This window comes from Gopherus evgoodei, chromosome 2, assembly GCF_007399415.2.
Source record: "Gopherus evgoodei ecotype Sinaloan lineage chromosome 2, rGopEvg1_v1.p, whole genome shotgun sequence".
Classification (NCBI taxonomy): domain Eukaryota; kingdom Metazoa; phylum Chordata; order Testudines; family Testudinidae; genus Gopherus; species Gopherus evgoodei.
This window is the reverse complement of record NC_044323.1, coordinates 210152985-210170440: the sequence shown is the minus strand read 5'-3', so window position 1 is coordinate 210170440 and position 17456 is coordinate 210152985. Positions and strand designations below refer to the sequence as shown.

Here is a 17456-nt window from a genome sequence, read left to right as displayed (position 1 = left end):
GCACACATGAAACCTGCAGCAGATCTAGGAACTGAACCAATATCTTATTAATTTTAGGGTAGTGCCTTAAGCACAAGACCAAGGTTCCTCTCGCCAATTGATAGGAGCACACTTGAGTGTTTAACCCTTTTCTAATTAGGGTGACCAGACAGCAAATGTGAAAAATCAGGATGGGGGTGGGAGTGGGGGTAATAGGAGCCTATATAAAAAAATACCCAAAAATCGGGACTGTCCCTATAAAATCAGGACATCTGGTCAGTCTATTTCTAATGTATAATCAGCACTGCAGTCTGATGTAATCCTCCAGCTCTTTAAACTGATATAACAGGAAAAAGTGAAGCTCTTTAGCTCTTTCTCAGAGTTTCCTGAAAATCTGAATTCACAAGGATTTAAAGAGAAATTTGCTGTAGCCAAAAAATAAATGCAAGGTAAGCCTTTTCTTTATAAACTGTATCCCAGTTCCCACCTATAATGGATACGTTGGAATATAAGATTAGATCATATCTATGAACTGAACTGACTACAGTGGATCTGTACATCAAAAAACCAAGAGTCACTCACCTCTGATATCAGCAGAGTACATACGCCATCCTTAAAGTCATGCTCCTCATCCACCATTATCTCTCTCCCATCTTTGTACCAAACAATGTGTGTTTCCTTCTTAATATTAGCCACCTAAAATGTATGAAAAGCACATCAGTATTATCCTATTATTTTAATATAGTGAATTGAGTGCTAGGTGTATCAGCCTATGTAAATTCTGGGATCATCCACCAGAACAGTGGAAGACGCAACCCCCTCAGATGAGAAAGGGGACACAGAATCCAGAATTTAACTGATTACAGGTGTAAGCAGAGTCAGAATGGGCTATTCCCTGACATCTTGTGGTGAGCTGTGGAAAGGGACTTCAGGGGCTGATCTTATTTGCATAGGCACACCCATTCTGCCTAGCATGATAGGACTGCTTGCCCAAATGGTCACTTTGGCTGCTGTGGGATCCCCAGTCTCTTTGTTATTGGGGCAGGAGTAATAAAGAGTTGTTATCCTCATTATGTAAAACAAGGACAGTAGAACTGTTCTTAACATTTTATGATGGAGGGACTTGCCCTCAGCTTAGTAGCACTTGCTAGGCAAGGGACATGGGTCCTAACGCCCAGTTAATTGAGAAATGCTGGAAATATGTATGTGTATCCAGGAGTGTGAGCCCTTTCCAAGAGCCTGAAAGACTGCTCTTATTCTTCCTTTCTCCACTGTACAATAACAGAGCAAATTTTGATTTTATTAGGAGTTTTGTTATATACAGAGTTGAAATCATTAATACCTGGGCTAAAGCATTTGATCTACTTTGGGCTAGTGGTACATCAGCACTGAGGCTCCCTTGCTGCCAGCTAAAATCACAGAGAGCTGTGTTAAGTGTGGGGAGGTGGGGCAGAAGACAAGTTGGCAAGCAGCTAGCAGAGTGGAGAGTGGTGAGTGGTGCAGCTGGCAGTGAATACTGCAGCAGAACCCCATGGAGAGGCGTGGCAATCGGCAGTCAACCCAAGTAGCAGAGCATGTAAGATCCCCCTATACCTCCCCCACTTCCACCCAGGCTGGGAGATAAACTCTGCAGATGAACTTCTGATCTCTGGGATGGGGCTGCACAGACCAAAGACAGAAACTGAGGGAGGGATGACTGTTGGGTTGCTGGACTCAAGAACCAATCTGCAGCTGCACCGACCAAGGTCTGAAACTGTGGGTGGGGTGACTGTTGTGTTGCTGGACTTAAGACCCTGAGGGGAAAAGGACACTGCCAAACTTACTTGGGGGTGGGTCTTTTGCTCATGGTTTGTGTTATGAATCCTGTTTGTGGTGTTTCCTCAACATAATGCCACATTGTTTCCCTCCTTTATGAAAAGGCTTTTGCTATACTCAGACTCCGTGCTTGCGAGGGGGTAAGTATTGCCTCTCAGAGGCACCCAGGGCGGGTGGTATGTAATTGTCCCAGGTCACTGGGTGGGGGCTCGAGCCAGTTTTGCATTGTGTTATTGAAACAGAACCCTTAGATACTGAACCTAACCCTTGTTCCTGCCAACTCTGATGGGCAGAAGGGTTACAAGGGACAAAAAGTGAAAAACAGGGCAAGTGCTGCAGGTCCAAGGGTCAAATGAGAGATCCAGGGGAAACACAGAGCAGGGAACCCTGAACAATCTCCACTGCTCTGAGAAGGAGTCAGCAGACACCACCCAGAGGAACTCTGCCCAAATCAGAGCAAAGAATAGGAACCAAAAAAAGGCTTCAGAGCATTCTGAGAGAGATACCCCCACACACACATCTTGCTTGCTCCTCCTGGACTGAAGGATGGTTGACAGTGCTGGAGAACAAAGCCTTTTTATCCACACCTGGATTGAGGAATGGGTTGTTCAGTCTCCTTGTTCATTATATACTTGGCCTTTCTTCTGAGACAGCACACAAGAGCATACTGTTTTTGTGGCATATACATATATGCACTAGGGATTGGACTGATATCACCGATGCATTTCAGAAAGGACACAAGAAAGCTGCCAAATTATAACATTATGACCTAGAGATGAAATGCTTGGTATCCCTTTAGAACATAGTCTCCTTCCTCTCTCTCACCCCTGCTCCCTGGTTCTCCTTACTATTTAATGTTTATAGCACAATAAGACCAAGAGGCCTCCAGTGAGGTTCAGGGTATCATTGTGCTAAGCCCTGTACAAACTTCAATGAAAGCAGAGTCCCTGCCCTGAGGAGCTAATTCTCCCTCCTGATTGCTTTCTCTCCCATACTCAAAGACTAAGACTTTACTGTTAGCTTGAGAAGCTATTCCTGCTAAAAGAAACAGTGGTTTGACCATATCAGTTATAGTGATAGCGCCTGCTAGGCACATCCCTGAGGAAAGGGAGGTATGGAGTTAAAACATCCCAGTGGGAGCCTATGGAGCCCAAAACAGAAGGAGGGGAGTACAGTGACGAAGTCAACCTTAAATTCCAAATCACCCAAGTCCAACGGTCAGAGGCTCAGTTCCTCATGGCACGATCCAATACGCAGATGAAGCATGCCTGTTTGTGACACCCCTTAATGGCATGTAGTATGTGTTCCCTTCTTCTGACCTGCTCTGCTTAGAAGGGCCTTGCCTCTTCCCCACAGATCACCCTTTGGGAGCATTAAGAAGAAAGCAGTTTGTGCTCAAGACAGCACAGAATCTTTGATTGTGTCCAGATGTCATTGGGGGAATACAAAGGGAAAGAAAACCTCTTTGCATTCTTCCCCACCTTGCATGCTTGTGCAGTGACTGGCCACAATCTGGTCCAGTATATCTCTTGCTTTTATAACTATCTGAACAGTGTTGAAAACCAACCAACTCTTACCTTGCATTTCAACAACACATTGCAATCAGCGGTAACTTCCCATCCCAGATACTCAATAAAATGAGGACCTGTTTAAAATGAGTTTTTACAAATCATATGAGCAATAATCACAATACAAAAGACAAGTCAAATAAACTTTTCTTGCTAGATATACTGTTATTTTTATAGTGTCAGAAATATAGGCTTTTATTCTTTATTCTTTATGTAAAAAATGAGGTAAGGAATTAATTAGAATTGACTAGGCATTTGTATTTCAAAATACCACATTTAAACCTGCTCCTACATTTAATCAGCCAAAAAATGCCTGAACTTTCATTTGCATATGATTATACTGTTCATTACCTTGTTTCCTGAACCACTCTTGCCTCTGAAAGTCTGCTTCGTTCTGTAGCTTCTTGAACACTAGGGATCAAAAACAGTCAGGAAAACAAATATGAGCCTTCTAGATAGTGGCCTGGTCTACACTACGAGTTTAAACCGATTTTAGTAGCGTTAAACCGATTTAACCCTGCACCTGTCCACACAATGAGGCCCTTTATATCAATATAAAGAGATCTTAAAACCAGTTTCTGTACTCCACCCCAACGAGAGGAGTAGCGCTGAAATTGGTACTGCCATGTCGGATAAGGATTAGTGTGGCCGCAAATCTACCGTATTGGCCTCTGGGCAGTATCCCAGAGTGCACCACTGTGACCGCTCTGGAAAGCAATCTGAACTCAGATGCACTGGCCAGGTAGACAGGAAAAGCCCCATGAACTTTTGAATTGCATTTCATGTTTGCCCAGCTTGGAGCTCTGATCAGCACGGGTGGCAATGCACTCCCAAATCCAAAAAGAGCTCCAGCATGGACCGTACGGGAGATACTGGATCTGATCGCTGTATGGGGAGACAAATCTGTTCTATCAGAGCTCCGTTACAGAAGACAAAATGCCAAAGCATTTGAAAAAAATCTCCAGGCTATGATACAGAGTCCACAGCACAGTGCTGTGTGACAAGCATAACGGAAAGCCAAAGAATCAAATGGACGCTCAAGGAGGAAGGGGGGGGGTACTGAGGACTCCAGCTATCCCACAGTCCCCGAAAAGTATTTGCATCCTTGGCTGATCTCCCAATGCCTGTAGGATCAAACACACTGTCCGGGATGTTTCAGGGTATATCTCAATTTACTCCCCCTCCCCCCGTGAAATAAAAGGGAAAAAAATAGTTTCTTGACTTTTTTCAATGTCACCCTATGTCTACTGCATGCTGCTGGTATATGGGGTGCTGCGGCACTGAACAGCAGCATCCTTTCCCCTCCCATCCCTGGTGGCAGACGGTACAGTGCAGAAGGATTGGTAGCCGTCCTTGTTATCATCCCATGAGTGCTCCTCGCTGGCCTCAGATGAGGTCAGCCGGGGGCACCTAGGTAAAAATAGGAATGACTCCCTGTTCTTCCCAGCAGATGGTGCAGAATGGCTGGTAACCGTCCTCATCATAGCAACTGGGGGCTGAGCTCCATCAGCTCCCACACCTTTCATGTCTAAAGAAAAGATTCTGTACTGCCTGGACTATCATAGCAGTGGGATGCTGGGCTCTTCTCCCCACCACCGTTTAATGTCCTGCCTAGACTATCATAGCAGCTGGAGGCTGCCTCCCCATCATTTTATCTCACTAAAAAGGCAGTGTTTCTTATTCCTGCATTCTTTATTACTTCATCACACAAATGGGGGACCCTGCAACTGTAGCCCAGGAGGGTTGGGGGAGGAGGGAAGCAATGGGTGGGGTTGTTGCAGGGGCACCCCCTAGAATGGCATGCAGCTCATCATTTCTGCAGGATCTGACATGGAGCAGCTGTGCTCTCTGGTACTCTGGTTCTCTAGTACACTTGCCCCATATTGTAGGCAGGACTGACTCTATTTTTAGATACAGCATAAAGGAGGGAATGACCTGGGGAGTCATTCCCATTTTTGTCTTTGCACACCCGGCCGACCTGAGCGAAGGTCAGCCAGGAGCACCCATGACAGCAGCAGATGGTACAGAATGACTGATAACCATCATCTCATCGCCAATTTACAATGGCAAGGCAGACGGTACAGCATGACTGGTAACTGTCTCTGCTACCTTGCAAAGGCAAATGAATGCTGTTGTGTAGCACTGCAGTACTGCCTCTGTCAGCAGCATCCAGTACACATACGGTGACAGCGACAAAAGGCAAAACAGGCTCCAGGGTTGCCATGCTATGGCGTCTGCCAGGGCAATCCAGAAATCGATTCTAGCCTTGGTACATGGACACACACCACTAAATTATTGTGCTTTGTGTGGCCGCGTGCACTCGACTTTATACAATCTGTTTTACAAAACCGGTTTATGTAAAATCGGTATAATCCTGTAGCGTAGACGTACCCAGAGTATCTCCTTAGTTGGGAATGGGATATTGCTGTATTGCAGGGGTGAAATCCTGTCCCTGCTGAAATCAATGGGAGTTTTGCTATTAACTTCAATGGGGCCAGCTTTTCACACCAGGTCGCTGATAGTAAATACTTCATGTGTTGAGTATTTCAGCTGTCACAATGTTATTACAGCTGACCCACGCTCTCCTAGCCACCCACAGACATTAAACCTTTTACATGTATCCAACTCTTTTGAGGAAATGTGTGTTATCGATGGTGATTCATTCAGCACTTGAGGACCCTCAAACTCATTTGTTATAGTAAATGTCAATGTAATGCTACAATGAATAATATTTAATTCATGTAACATAAAAGATCAAAGAGAAAAGTATGACTTGTAAATATATCTGAATATATGCTACCAAAAGGAGAAGACATTTAATGTCACTCATCTAATCACATTTGATCCTCTGAGGAAAGAAAACAAGAATGGCAGCACAATCATCAAGCAGTTGGAATGTAGGCAGCTGTAGGTATATCTGAATATCTAACTTGAAATAGGAGAGCACTCCCAAGCATCTGCAACATTTGCATCACATTAGCATTGTGGGACATTTTCATTGTAGATATAGGAAAGCTAGCTAGACAGATGCAAGAGAGACATTTTAGATAGTATATGGTACCTGCTATCTTCCAAGCACGCTGCTTAATTAATTATTCCACACAATGACCCTGTGAGGCATGTAAGTAATAGAGATGGTTGGAAAATGTGAACATTTTTCCTAAAGATTATAATGGAAAAATTTCCTTTTTTCCCATTTAAAAAAAAATCTGAAACTTGACCAGATTTAGTAGGTGTTATTATCCCCATTCTACAGATAGGTAAACTGAAGCAGAGATGTTAAGTGACTTGCTCAAGGACATGATCGATATTAAGAAATTAGTGTAAGAGCACAGATCAAGACTCAGGAGTCACTGGCTCCTTAGTTCATCACACTGCACTAGTTGTAAAAGTGAAGTTCTAGATGAGCTTACCATCACCAATAAGGACAAGACTGGATTGGTTCGTTGCTTTTCCATCCTGAAGTTGGAAGGTATAAGTCCCTTCATCACTGTCCTCAATTTTATCCATGATCATTTCAATAAGGCCAGTATTATGGTCCACCTTCATCTTATATTTCTTCAGGAACAAAAAGAAAAGTGAGAGTAATGGTCTTCTTCAGAATCAGAAAAGACTCATCTATCTGGCCACATGCTATAGTACACTTAATAAAATTCTTTATTTTCTTTATTCAGATTTGTTCATTGTCTCTGTCCTGGGCTGTATGCACATAACCAAACATATACATAAAATGTGTTACTCAAATATAATATAAGCATATTTATTATTATCATAATTCTTTATATCTGTTCTGTACTGAGCATCATGTTCTGTTCCATTAGAAAGGATTTTTTTAAATATATGAAAACTATTGCCCAACTCTTCAAAGCAATATTTTCCCTGAGATGATGCTTTTATATCTTACTTCTATAGAATGCCCTGTCCATGCCTGCTAACCAGTGTAGTGGAATGCTAGAGATTTCATATGTTTTGGGGTTAAAAAAGTTCTCTGCCTATTGCTTATGGGAACTTGCACATAACATAGGCCCTGATTTTGGGTTACATGCAGAACTTTGGTTAGTGATGTAGTCAGAATTCTGGGGGTGGGCACATGGATGAGGAAATGTGAGGATGTGGTTTGAATGCACTGCACTCTGTGAATTTTGGTCTCCTGGAATAGAGGGATATGGATGGTAGCTACATTACAGGACTGCCTTGGTCTGAGGATTGGAATGGTCCCTAGCTGCTTAGAGAATCTGGATGCCCACGAAGGTGGCCAGAGGTGATTGCGGTGAGGGGACATGTAGGGTCACAGGCCTCACCAGGTTTCTCAGGCCACCTCTCGCCAGGATGCCCAACAGCAGCTCCCCCTGGTGGTGGCACTCACCATGTGTCTGTACAGCATGCAGGGGGAGGGAGGAAGCAGCAGGGCACTGAGCTGGCTGTGAGCTGAGCTCCCTGGGGCTGCTGCTGCTTCGCTGCTGCTGGAGTCCCAATGCTTCCTGCTTCACAGACTGCTCACTGATGTAAGTGAGAGGGACGTCTTCGAGATCGGGAAGAGGAACTGTGACATGGTGCCTAGCACTAGGCAACTCAGGTGGAGTCCCATCCAGCCCAAGAGCCCTGGAGGTGAGTGAGGAGAGGAAGTTGGGGGGCAGAGTGGGAAAGTGGGGTGGACTATGCTGTTGCTGCTGCTTGCTGCTCCAATGCACTTCCAGCAGCAGCAGCCTTCAATGTGCCTATCAAGGTGAAGGCAATTTGGGGGTATCACATTCCTCCCTCCAAAGTGACTGATAATTCTTCAACTTGTTCACTGAGACGATCCAGTCCCCAAGCACCATCCCACCCTGGTGCCACCAATCCTGATGGAGTGTGGGGGATTGTGCCTCCCAACTGTGTTGCTCCTTTTGTTGGTCTTGTTTTGAACACTGGCTAAATTGACTGAGGAGCGTTCAGGCAGGGAGGGATGCCTGCAAGCTCTGCAGGGGGCTGGGCACTCACAGGACAGAGAGCAGGAGGAGGAGGAGGTAGTTGCTAGTGTATGTTGTCTACATACATACCAAATTTCCGGGAGTGGTGGCTGAGGCAACACATGGGGCGGTCAAGTGCCCCCACAGAACTGTTTAATTGTGCCCTCCCGCACTATCCACAGTTACGTATTGCCTCTGCAGGTGGCAGAAAGCCACACTGAGTGCACCCTCTGGAACTGCATCCAGCAATGCTCACCCACAGCTCAGAATGTGGGCACAATCTTTATACTAATGTTTTCATGTTCTGTTTTCCATGTAAATGCATTAGAGCAGTGGGGCCTGATTATATTCGAAGTGCTTAGCTGGAACAGTGATACTCATTGCTTATAAAAGTAAGAAAACCATAAGCAATAAAAGTCGTACCTCTCCATTAACAATTTCCTTGTCATTAAATACAAAGTTGACTTTTGCATTGCCAGACAGCTTTTCAGCCTGCAACCAGAATCGCACTTGTCCCTTCTCCAGAAGTTCAGCTGCCAGCTCAGACTTAAGTGGGACAGCTACGAAAAGGAAAGAAAAGACTGAAGAGAATCTTTCCTGTGTTTCACAACTGTTCTTTTCTATCGTCAAAAAGCCAATTCTCCCATTGATAGGTGTAGAATTTATGGAAGTGTGTTGTCTGCCCCCACCCTCTGTGTAGTTGTTCTGTTGTTCTGGGTCACTAGGGCTGTGTAGAGCTAGAAATATTCAGCATTTGAGTTATGTTTGATGCTGCTCCATTCTAACTCAAAGAAAAATCTGTCTTGAAGGTAAACTGAAAATATCTCTGCAACATGATGTGAGTGTGTATGGCCCAGAAAGAACCATGCTTTATGACTCACTCTGTAATGTTATAATAAAATGTCAAAATGACTCAGCAGAAAAAAATAGCCTGCAAAGTCCTGCTTTCAAGGGTAATCAGAAAGTAAACAGCTGCACCCCACGCTGGTCCTTCATTCCTAGAATTGATCATGTGTGTCATATCATGCCAAAAATGTCAGCAGTACACTCCGTTTTCAAAGAGATAACCAGAAACACTGACAATACGAGCCACATTCATTATTGATGTAAGCAGGGTCAACTCCACTGAATGGCATTGTGGCTATTTATGTCACAGTACAAACATTTAGCCATGGTTTTAGTTTTCCCATTATTGACAAGTTCAAGTCTTCATCTTATTTTCATTCTAACTTTTCCTTAGGCTTTAGCTTAGTTGGAAAACACAAGCAATTAGACCTAGTGATATAAGGGCTGATTTTTGAAAGGCGTTGAACATCTAAATAGCTCTCATTGATTTTTCCCTAGATTCAAAGAGCCATGCAAACAGTACATTAACACTTCTCTACTCTCTTATAGGTATAAAGCATATACAAGCAAAGTATATGTGGAGCTCCCAAAATATAATAAGGACATGTCCAATCTGTAGTCTGAATTAGTGAGTCATTGTTTTTCATCTGTGAGAATACTGTAAAGTGTATGCATGGAAGGGTGTGACATTGTTCCAGAGCTACTGAGATGGATCTACAAACATCTTTGTGAGACAATCAGGGGGAGAATTTTTTCATTTGTTTATATAGCCTGGTAGTGGCTGTAGAACTAAATGTGAAACTCTCCTATCATATAGATATTGGTAGAGGTCTGTTTCTTTAAATTTGACATATATAAAGGACTCAACAACAGTAAAGTGGAGCTATGCACGCTATACTGTAAAACAGAATACCCAGAGTATGAACAGCACAACTCTGGGTTGTGAAACTGTTTCAGATACAAGGCTGTACTGCAGGGCATATTAGCCTGTTTTATAGCAGAGCTAGTCGCATTTTTCCTTCATCATCTCCATTGCTCAGCTCCACTTACCAGCAGCAGGGAGTGAAACAGACAAATCTTTTCTTCCTACTTCTCACTCATGGAAATGGCTCCTTTAAAGATTTTCACCTCTTCACTTGCTTGCTCCTCCCAGAGCCCTAGCGCACCTTCTGGAACAGGCAACATGCATGAAAGCAGCTGCCTCCCAGTCTGCTCTGAATCAGGCTGTAAAGCGCAGGTGGAAGCTTCACTCTGCATGTGAGACTCTCTCTCTCACACACGTGTCCACATGTCCTTGTCCTGAGTAGCAGGGAACCCTCTTCCTTTCTCCCCCACCTGAAGACATCTGATAGGTAGGGAAATGGGGAAATAGCCAAAAGGTGAAGGAGGATGGGGAGTAGCTAGCAGGAAAAGGGGAAGGTGGCAAATAGAGTCATCAGGGGATTGGCGATGGCAACTGGGACGCAAGCAGAGCACCACCACCACTTTCTCCTCATTTTGAGTCCTGTATGTTAGTGCAATGGTGCTGTAAAATGCTTCCTCATTTCCTATGAGGAATGAGAGCCTTGGATCTTAATCTCTAAAAACAAAAAGAGAGAAATGCCAGATGCACCAGTGTTTGCAACAGGAAGTGGGTGTAAATGAAGAAATTAGGCTGTGCTGCTTTTGTTTTACTGTCAGGTTTGTGGCAATTTTAAACTCTTAACTTGATTTGTGTGTAATTAACTATGAATATCTTAGCCTAAAATGGAAAGAAAAATACTAAGCTTCCCAGAGGCTGTTCTACAAAGGACTAAAATAAGCTAAAGATATGTTCTTTTGTGAAAAGAAGTCACTCCCCAGTCCACAAGACTAACAAGACCAAGTCCAACAAAAGCGTTCATTTAAAAATGTGTCGGTATTATGAAGCACTAACTGGCAGCTGCATTGGAAACATCTAACAATCCTGCTTCTGAGTTTTACTTCCTATTCTGTTTAGTGTCTCAACTTATCACAAGCACCTGATTAAACCTCCTTTAGCAGTTACCAAGTTGAAGAGCAGCTATACAGAGGACTTTCCCATCCTTCTTGGCCCTGTGCAGCTACTACACTCATGCATTGTCTATGTTCAGTAAACGTATGTCCACACAGCAAAGAAAAACCCGTGGCTGGCCTGTGCCAACCACTCAGGCTCGTGGGCCTGCAGCTGAGGGGCTGTTTCGCTGCTTCCCAAGCTCTGGGACCTCCCTCCCTGCAGGGTCCTAAAAGCCAGGCTTCAGCTCAAGCCCAGAAATCTACACAGCAATGAAACAGCCTTGCAGCCTGAGCCATGTGAGCCTGAGTCTGTTGGTATGGACCAGCCATGGGTTTTTCTTTGCTGCATAGATATACATTTTGTGTGGAGTACTCAAGCAGCCCACTTACCAATAAGCTTGCCAGCTGTAGTTGTTTCTGAACACAAGTTAGATGTGTTAAAGTAAGCACTGAACAGTTTAAATGAATTAACATGCAAGTGTTTAAGTTGAACATGCAAGTTCTAGTGATTAATTTTCACATACACTACTAATTTTGTTAGTGCTTGTAAAAATAGTTTATCCAGAGATGAGACTGAAGCTACTCATATACCAAGGGGGTCTCATTACTATTTTCTCTTCTCTTAGGCATTTGCGGATACAACTCATCTTATTGTTACTTAATACTTTACAGTGCCTAGATATATGGTGGGTCCCTGACAATACAAAGGCAAAGACGTGATCTCTGCCCTGAAGAACTCACACTCTTATATAGAACATGACAGAGTCGGGGGAACAATCAACAGAGAAGGAATGGGGTGAAGAAGGGCAAAGGGTGATGGAATACTACTTTGTGGTTACTAACTTTGGGTATGGAGGTGCAATTAGGAAATTATTTTTGTTGCTGATTTTACTATAAATTAATAATATTGTTGACTTGCTTTTGGTGACATCACAGAAGAAGTAAGTCTTAAAAAGAGATTTGAATGATGAGGAGGTAGCAGATTGTGGGGTTTGGGAGGTCATTCCACATGCAGGGAATAGCATAGAAAAAGTCATGGAGTTGTTGAGGAAGAAGCAAACAAGTGGGACATCAAGGTTGTTATCACTGGATCAGAAAAGGCCAGTCAGTGTGTGACACAATAAGAGACCATGTCGGATATGTAGACCAGAGTAGAATTGTGTAGGGCCTTGAAGTGGTATAGAAAAGGGAGGAAGTGGAGGGATTCAGAATGAGAGATGTTGTAGTCAGACTGATAGGCAAGGAAGACCATTTTAGCAGTCACAGTTTGGATGGACTGGAGGGGTGGGGGTTTCAGTAGCTGAGATAAAGCTAGGAGGTAATGGACAAGAACTTTAGCTACTGGGATTGAGAGGACTAGTCAGAGTTTAGACATATAGTGGAGGAAGATATGGCAAGATTTAGACCATTAGACACCATTGTGTTACTCCGGTTATATGCTATTGTTTAAAACAGTGGTATTGCACGAGCTTAAAACTGGGGTAGCACAGTGATAAATAAAACCTGTAGCTAGAAGCAGAGGGAATCATTAAATATAGTCCCCAAGGTACAGACCTGTGTAACAAGAAGAATGGTCAGGTTGTCTACAGTAACAGAAAAAGAAGAAGGTGGGGCAGTTCAGAAGGAAAACTCCTGTGCAGATGGCGCATTCTAGCTGGACTTGCTGTGATGTTTTATTTTGTTAACCTCGAATTTGGTCTTAACTTACATGGCACTAATGTTGCCAGCTAAAATTAAAGGGGCAGAAAATTATAAACTCTCACACTGGCTTGGCAACTCATAGAGACCTGAGTAAATATAAAATTTGGTGCTCCAGAAAAAACAAATCCATTGGGATGATTACTACACATCCAATATATGGACTATACTGTATAGCTAGAGAGCAGCATCTAAATAAGCAGAAAAGGCATCAATTAATACATTAATGTACTGGGAAGAATTGAAAGACTGTCTAGTAGAAATCATGACCCAGGGGGTGGCTCCAGGCCCCAGCACGCCAAGCACGTGCTTGGGATGGCATGCTGCAGGGGGCACTCTGCCGGTCGCCGGGAGGGCGGCAGGCAGGGTGCCTTCAGCAGCATGCCTGCGGAGGGTCCGCTGGTCCTGCGGCTTCAGTGGACCTCCCGCAGGCGTCCACCGAAGCCGCGGGACTGGCGAGCGGCAGAGCCCCCCGCGGCATGATGCTGTGCTTGGGGCGGCGAAATGTCTAGAGCCGCCCCTGCACGAGCTCAGCTTCACACACCGCATGCTTTTCTCATGAGCCAGCGGAGCAGCTCCCCTAGCTGTTGCTGGCAGGGACTCTGTAATATACATCCCAGAACTCTTCACACCGCATATCTCTTCTATGAGCATGCTCATTTCACTTACTTGGGAATTTGTGCTCATGGCTGAGAGCAAGGAGGCGTTTCATCTCTACAAAAATTTTAAAAAGAAATGTTACGTATGCATTTCTGTTTTACCAGTTATAATGATCACAGATTCTCTTACTTTTTCATGTAGTGCAGAAGAAGTGAGATGTGAAAGATAAAGCAGGCATTGTAAGAAATAGGTTTTTTCCTTACCTTCCTCGTCTATTGTGTAGCTTGATGAAACTCCATCAGTGTCTGTGACAGCACAAGAATAAATGCCCAAATCATCTTCCCCAAGATCTTTAAAAGCAGCTTTTGACCTTCAGACAAAAACATTTTGATTAAAAGCCTTAACCAAACCCTGAATCAGAACACCTCCCTTTCCCCCTACTAATGGGTGCTGCATCTGCTGTGGCTTTGGCTGAGCAGGAGAGTATGGGGCATAACCAGTGAAAAAAGGTGGGTATATCCATGGTGTTTACATGTTGAACCCCATAGTCTGTATCTGGTACAAGAAAGATCTGAATAAATCCAGCTTAGTCCTGCAGGATAGAGCGTATGAGAGATGCCAGAAAGGGTTCACACGGGTTCATATTGCTGGGAGTATGGTAAATACAGGCTGGTTCTAGGAAACATCCCTCTGGACTTCGTTTTCATGTGAGATGTCAGGGATGTGTTAGGGATGGCTATAAACAGGGAGGGGAATGTCACATGGTTTCTCAGGTGCTATGATTGGCAGGGCTTATACATCTATTTCTTCTTCCGTATATGTTACTTTTGCACCTGTATATTTGCATCTCCTTCCTCTCTAGAAAAAGCCTGGGGAAACAAGTGATCCAGACCATGCTGAAAGTCACCAAATCTGGGATCTGATGAACAAAAATGTTCCAATATTCGCTGAGAATGCCCCACCACCAGCTCCCTCCTGATCAAACCAGAGTGTTGTTTGCTCCAGCACCTCAAAGGACTGCAACTAGTGCAGTATAATATGGGAAAGTTTTTGAAGCAGTCAAGACCAAAACAATTTAGGTTAAATATGTTTAAAAATACTAAATTGCACCTGCAAATCTGGTAGCCAGTGCAGGTCAGAGAGCACAAGTGTAGTGCGCTCTTTATGTGAAGCACTGCTTAAACAAGTGGGATGCATCATTGTGTGTGTGTAATTTCTGCATAGTCTACATAGGAGACCACCTTCAGATAACACTGTAATAATCTAACCTTCCACTGACAAGGGCATGAATAATCTTGGTGAGGTCACCTCCAAAGGGATGGATTTCTGAAATTCCTAGGATTTCTAAATACAACAGAGTTCTATAAGTAAGGCTCCTTACTTTCCGCCTTTGGCGTCAAAGGCTAATCGAGATTCATCCTCAATTGGTTCATAATTCTTGGACCAGACAAACTTAGAGTCTGGAGACATCTGGTCACATTCAAAGTTCAGGGAAATGACTCCATTATCATCCACATCTACTTCCATTTCTTTAGTTCCTGGAAGATCAAAGCAAAGCACGTCTACTTTTTAATAAAAAGCAGCATAAATTATTTGCTTACACATCATTCACAGGATAAATTAAGCAGAGCCCTTTCCTTCCTTCTGCACATACATAAGCTGCTGCAACAGGCTACTGTCCTTGATCCTTTACTCATGAGAAGAGTCTTTATCTAGGTGCGTAATTCCATGGAAGTAATGAACAAATTAAAAAGGGTACATAGGTCAATGAGATTATTTGCACATGATTAAGGACTATGCATACATGAAGGTTGCAACATTGGGCCCTGGGCTGAAAGAAGCCTTAACTCAGGCTTAAAAATAAAATTAAATGCGCTGGAAAAACGGAACAGGAACAAATGCAGTCCATTAAAATCCATTAAATGTTGAAATGTTGAAAATATTGTAAAAGCAACAACTTCCACAGTAAGGGCTATTCATTGTATTCCTAATATAGGGAAAACTTCTAATTTTCTAGTAAAATACAAGTTTATGCCACGTACACAAGAGTATACTTGGGAAAGGTGGAGGGGTGAATAGGAAATTAACAGTTCATGTTAATTTCACAAATGAATCATCACAGTAGCACTCACTTGTGCAACTAATAGTGTTACACACAGCAACTCATTCACACGTACAGATGTTGGATTAATCAAGTCTGACATATTGCCCTGAAATGGCCTATGGAACGCATCCTGTGCACCCCAGTAGGGAGTGTATCTCTGACTGGCAGCTAAGTGCAACACCTTGGTTCAGATCAAGAGATGGTTTTGAATACTGCTTGCTACTCCAGTGCCTGCAGGCCTTGGTAAGGGCAGGACCATCCAGTGTGCACTGGTAGGGCACTGAATGGGAAATAAGTCCAGGGCCAGAATATACCTAGGATCTGCCTTTCATGCATACCTGTGCAGCCAAGAGAACTGCATGTCTTGAACTGCCTAAAATGTCAATGACATACTTTTCCTCTAAAATGTTATATCTTAAAGAAAAGGACCTCATTCACAAAAAGCCATCAGAATATCCAGAAATTAGTAATAAATGCTTTATTTCCAGTACATTTCTTGAGTCTTGTTCCCATAATCCTAATACCATACATGGCTTCTCCAATACTGTGAGCAGCAGCACATTCCTTGGTAATGAAATAGTTTGTGAACATGTAACTGACTGTCTTATTGCTTATAGCTTGCCATAAATGTTTAATAAAAGGAGAGATCAATATTTGTTGCTATACCAGTATTATCATTTATCAGCCCTTTCCGAAATGCAATATGCAGTTCAGAAATACATGTAAAGTACCTATGAATGATAAATGAAGTCTGAGGTCTACATATCTCTTACTGGGCAGTAACATGTTTGTAAATTTACCAGTGTAATCCATTATATGGAAATTCACCATTTGACCTGTCATTAAGTGTTTGTTTCACTGCAGATTGTTAGTGTATCAATCTGTTGATGACAGTGTAGGTAATGTGCAAAAACTCTGCTATAAGAGCGATTCAAAAGGCAATATGCTTGACACTTCATTAGCTTGCATTCACTATATATATTACTACCACCAGTCAGCACTTATATCTGGCAGTGGTGTTGTTTATACAACTCAGGGTGCATTTTTATAAGTTCATTTTTTCTCATTTTGCTTTACCTCTACCATAAATGCTGAAATAGGTCACTAAGAAACTAAAGCATGTTTCTAGATCAGGGATTGGCAACCTTTGGCACACAGCCCATCAGGGAAATCCACTGTCGGGGCAAGAAGGTTTGTTCACCTGCAGCATCTGCAGGTTTGGCTGATCGCAGCTCCCACTGGCTGCAGTTCGCTGTTCCAGGCCAATGAGGGCTGCAGGAAGTGGCACGGGCCGAGGGATGTGCTAGCTGTTGCTTCCCGCAGCCCCCATTGGCCTCAAATGGTGAACCGTGGCCAGTGGAAGCTGCAATCGATCGAACCTGCAGATATTGCAGGTAAACAAACCGTCCTGGCCCTCTAGCGGATTTCCCTGATGGGCTGCTGATCCCTGTTCTAGCAGCTGAAGATTGCCAGAGCACAGCAGCACGCTAGACAGGACCTCATCTAAAAGCCACTCTTCCAATATGCCCCTGTGTTGGCTCTAAGGAGAATCCTCAGCCGGAGACATAGGTGAGGTTTAAGGCCCTGATCCTGCAATCTGATACCTGTGGGTAGACCCTTATGTCTGGGCAGAGTCCTACTATAGTTAATGGTGCTTCATGCAGGTGCAATGGTCTGCTCACACAGATGATTTTGCAGAATCAGGACCTAATTCTACTTTGCAGTGAGCAGTATCAGAGCTGGGGGCTGGCACAATGGGATTTGAAAAAGGATTAAAGCATACTCCTCAGAGCCCTGGGATTTTCTGTGGAAAACATACACAATGAAATCACTTTGATGAAATTAAGACTAAGTTATAGCTAAAGATATAGGTTTGTTTGAGGG

The 17456-nt window shown here is 43.5% G+C and overlaps 1 protein-coding gene across 3 annotated transcripts in view; it reads right to left on the bottom strand.

The window, feature by feature from the left end:
- The window catches only part of MYOM1 (myomesin 1), a 110396-nt gene that overhangs the window by 19505 nt on the left and 73435 nt on the right, over positions 1–17456 (bottom strand). For all 3 annotated transcript variants that reach the window (XM_030552836.1, XM_030552838.1, XM_030552837.1), the window contains 8 exons: positions 14850–15006; positions 13732–13838; positions 13538–13582; positions 8735–8871; positions 6776–6920; positions 3714–3773; positions 3372–3439; positions 562–675 (listed from right to left, as the gene is read on the bottom strand). In XM_030552836.1, the coding sequence (XP_030408696.1) occupies positions 562–675; positions 3372–3439; positions 3714–3773; positions 6776–6920; positions 8735–8871; positions 13538–13582; positions 13732–13838; positions 14850–15006 (833 nt within the window). The remainder of the gene's footprint in view (positions 1–561; positions 676–3371; positions 3440–3713; positions 3774–6775; positions 6921–8734; positions 8872–13537; positions 13583–13731; positions 13839–14849; positions 15007–17456) is intronic.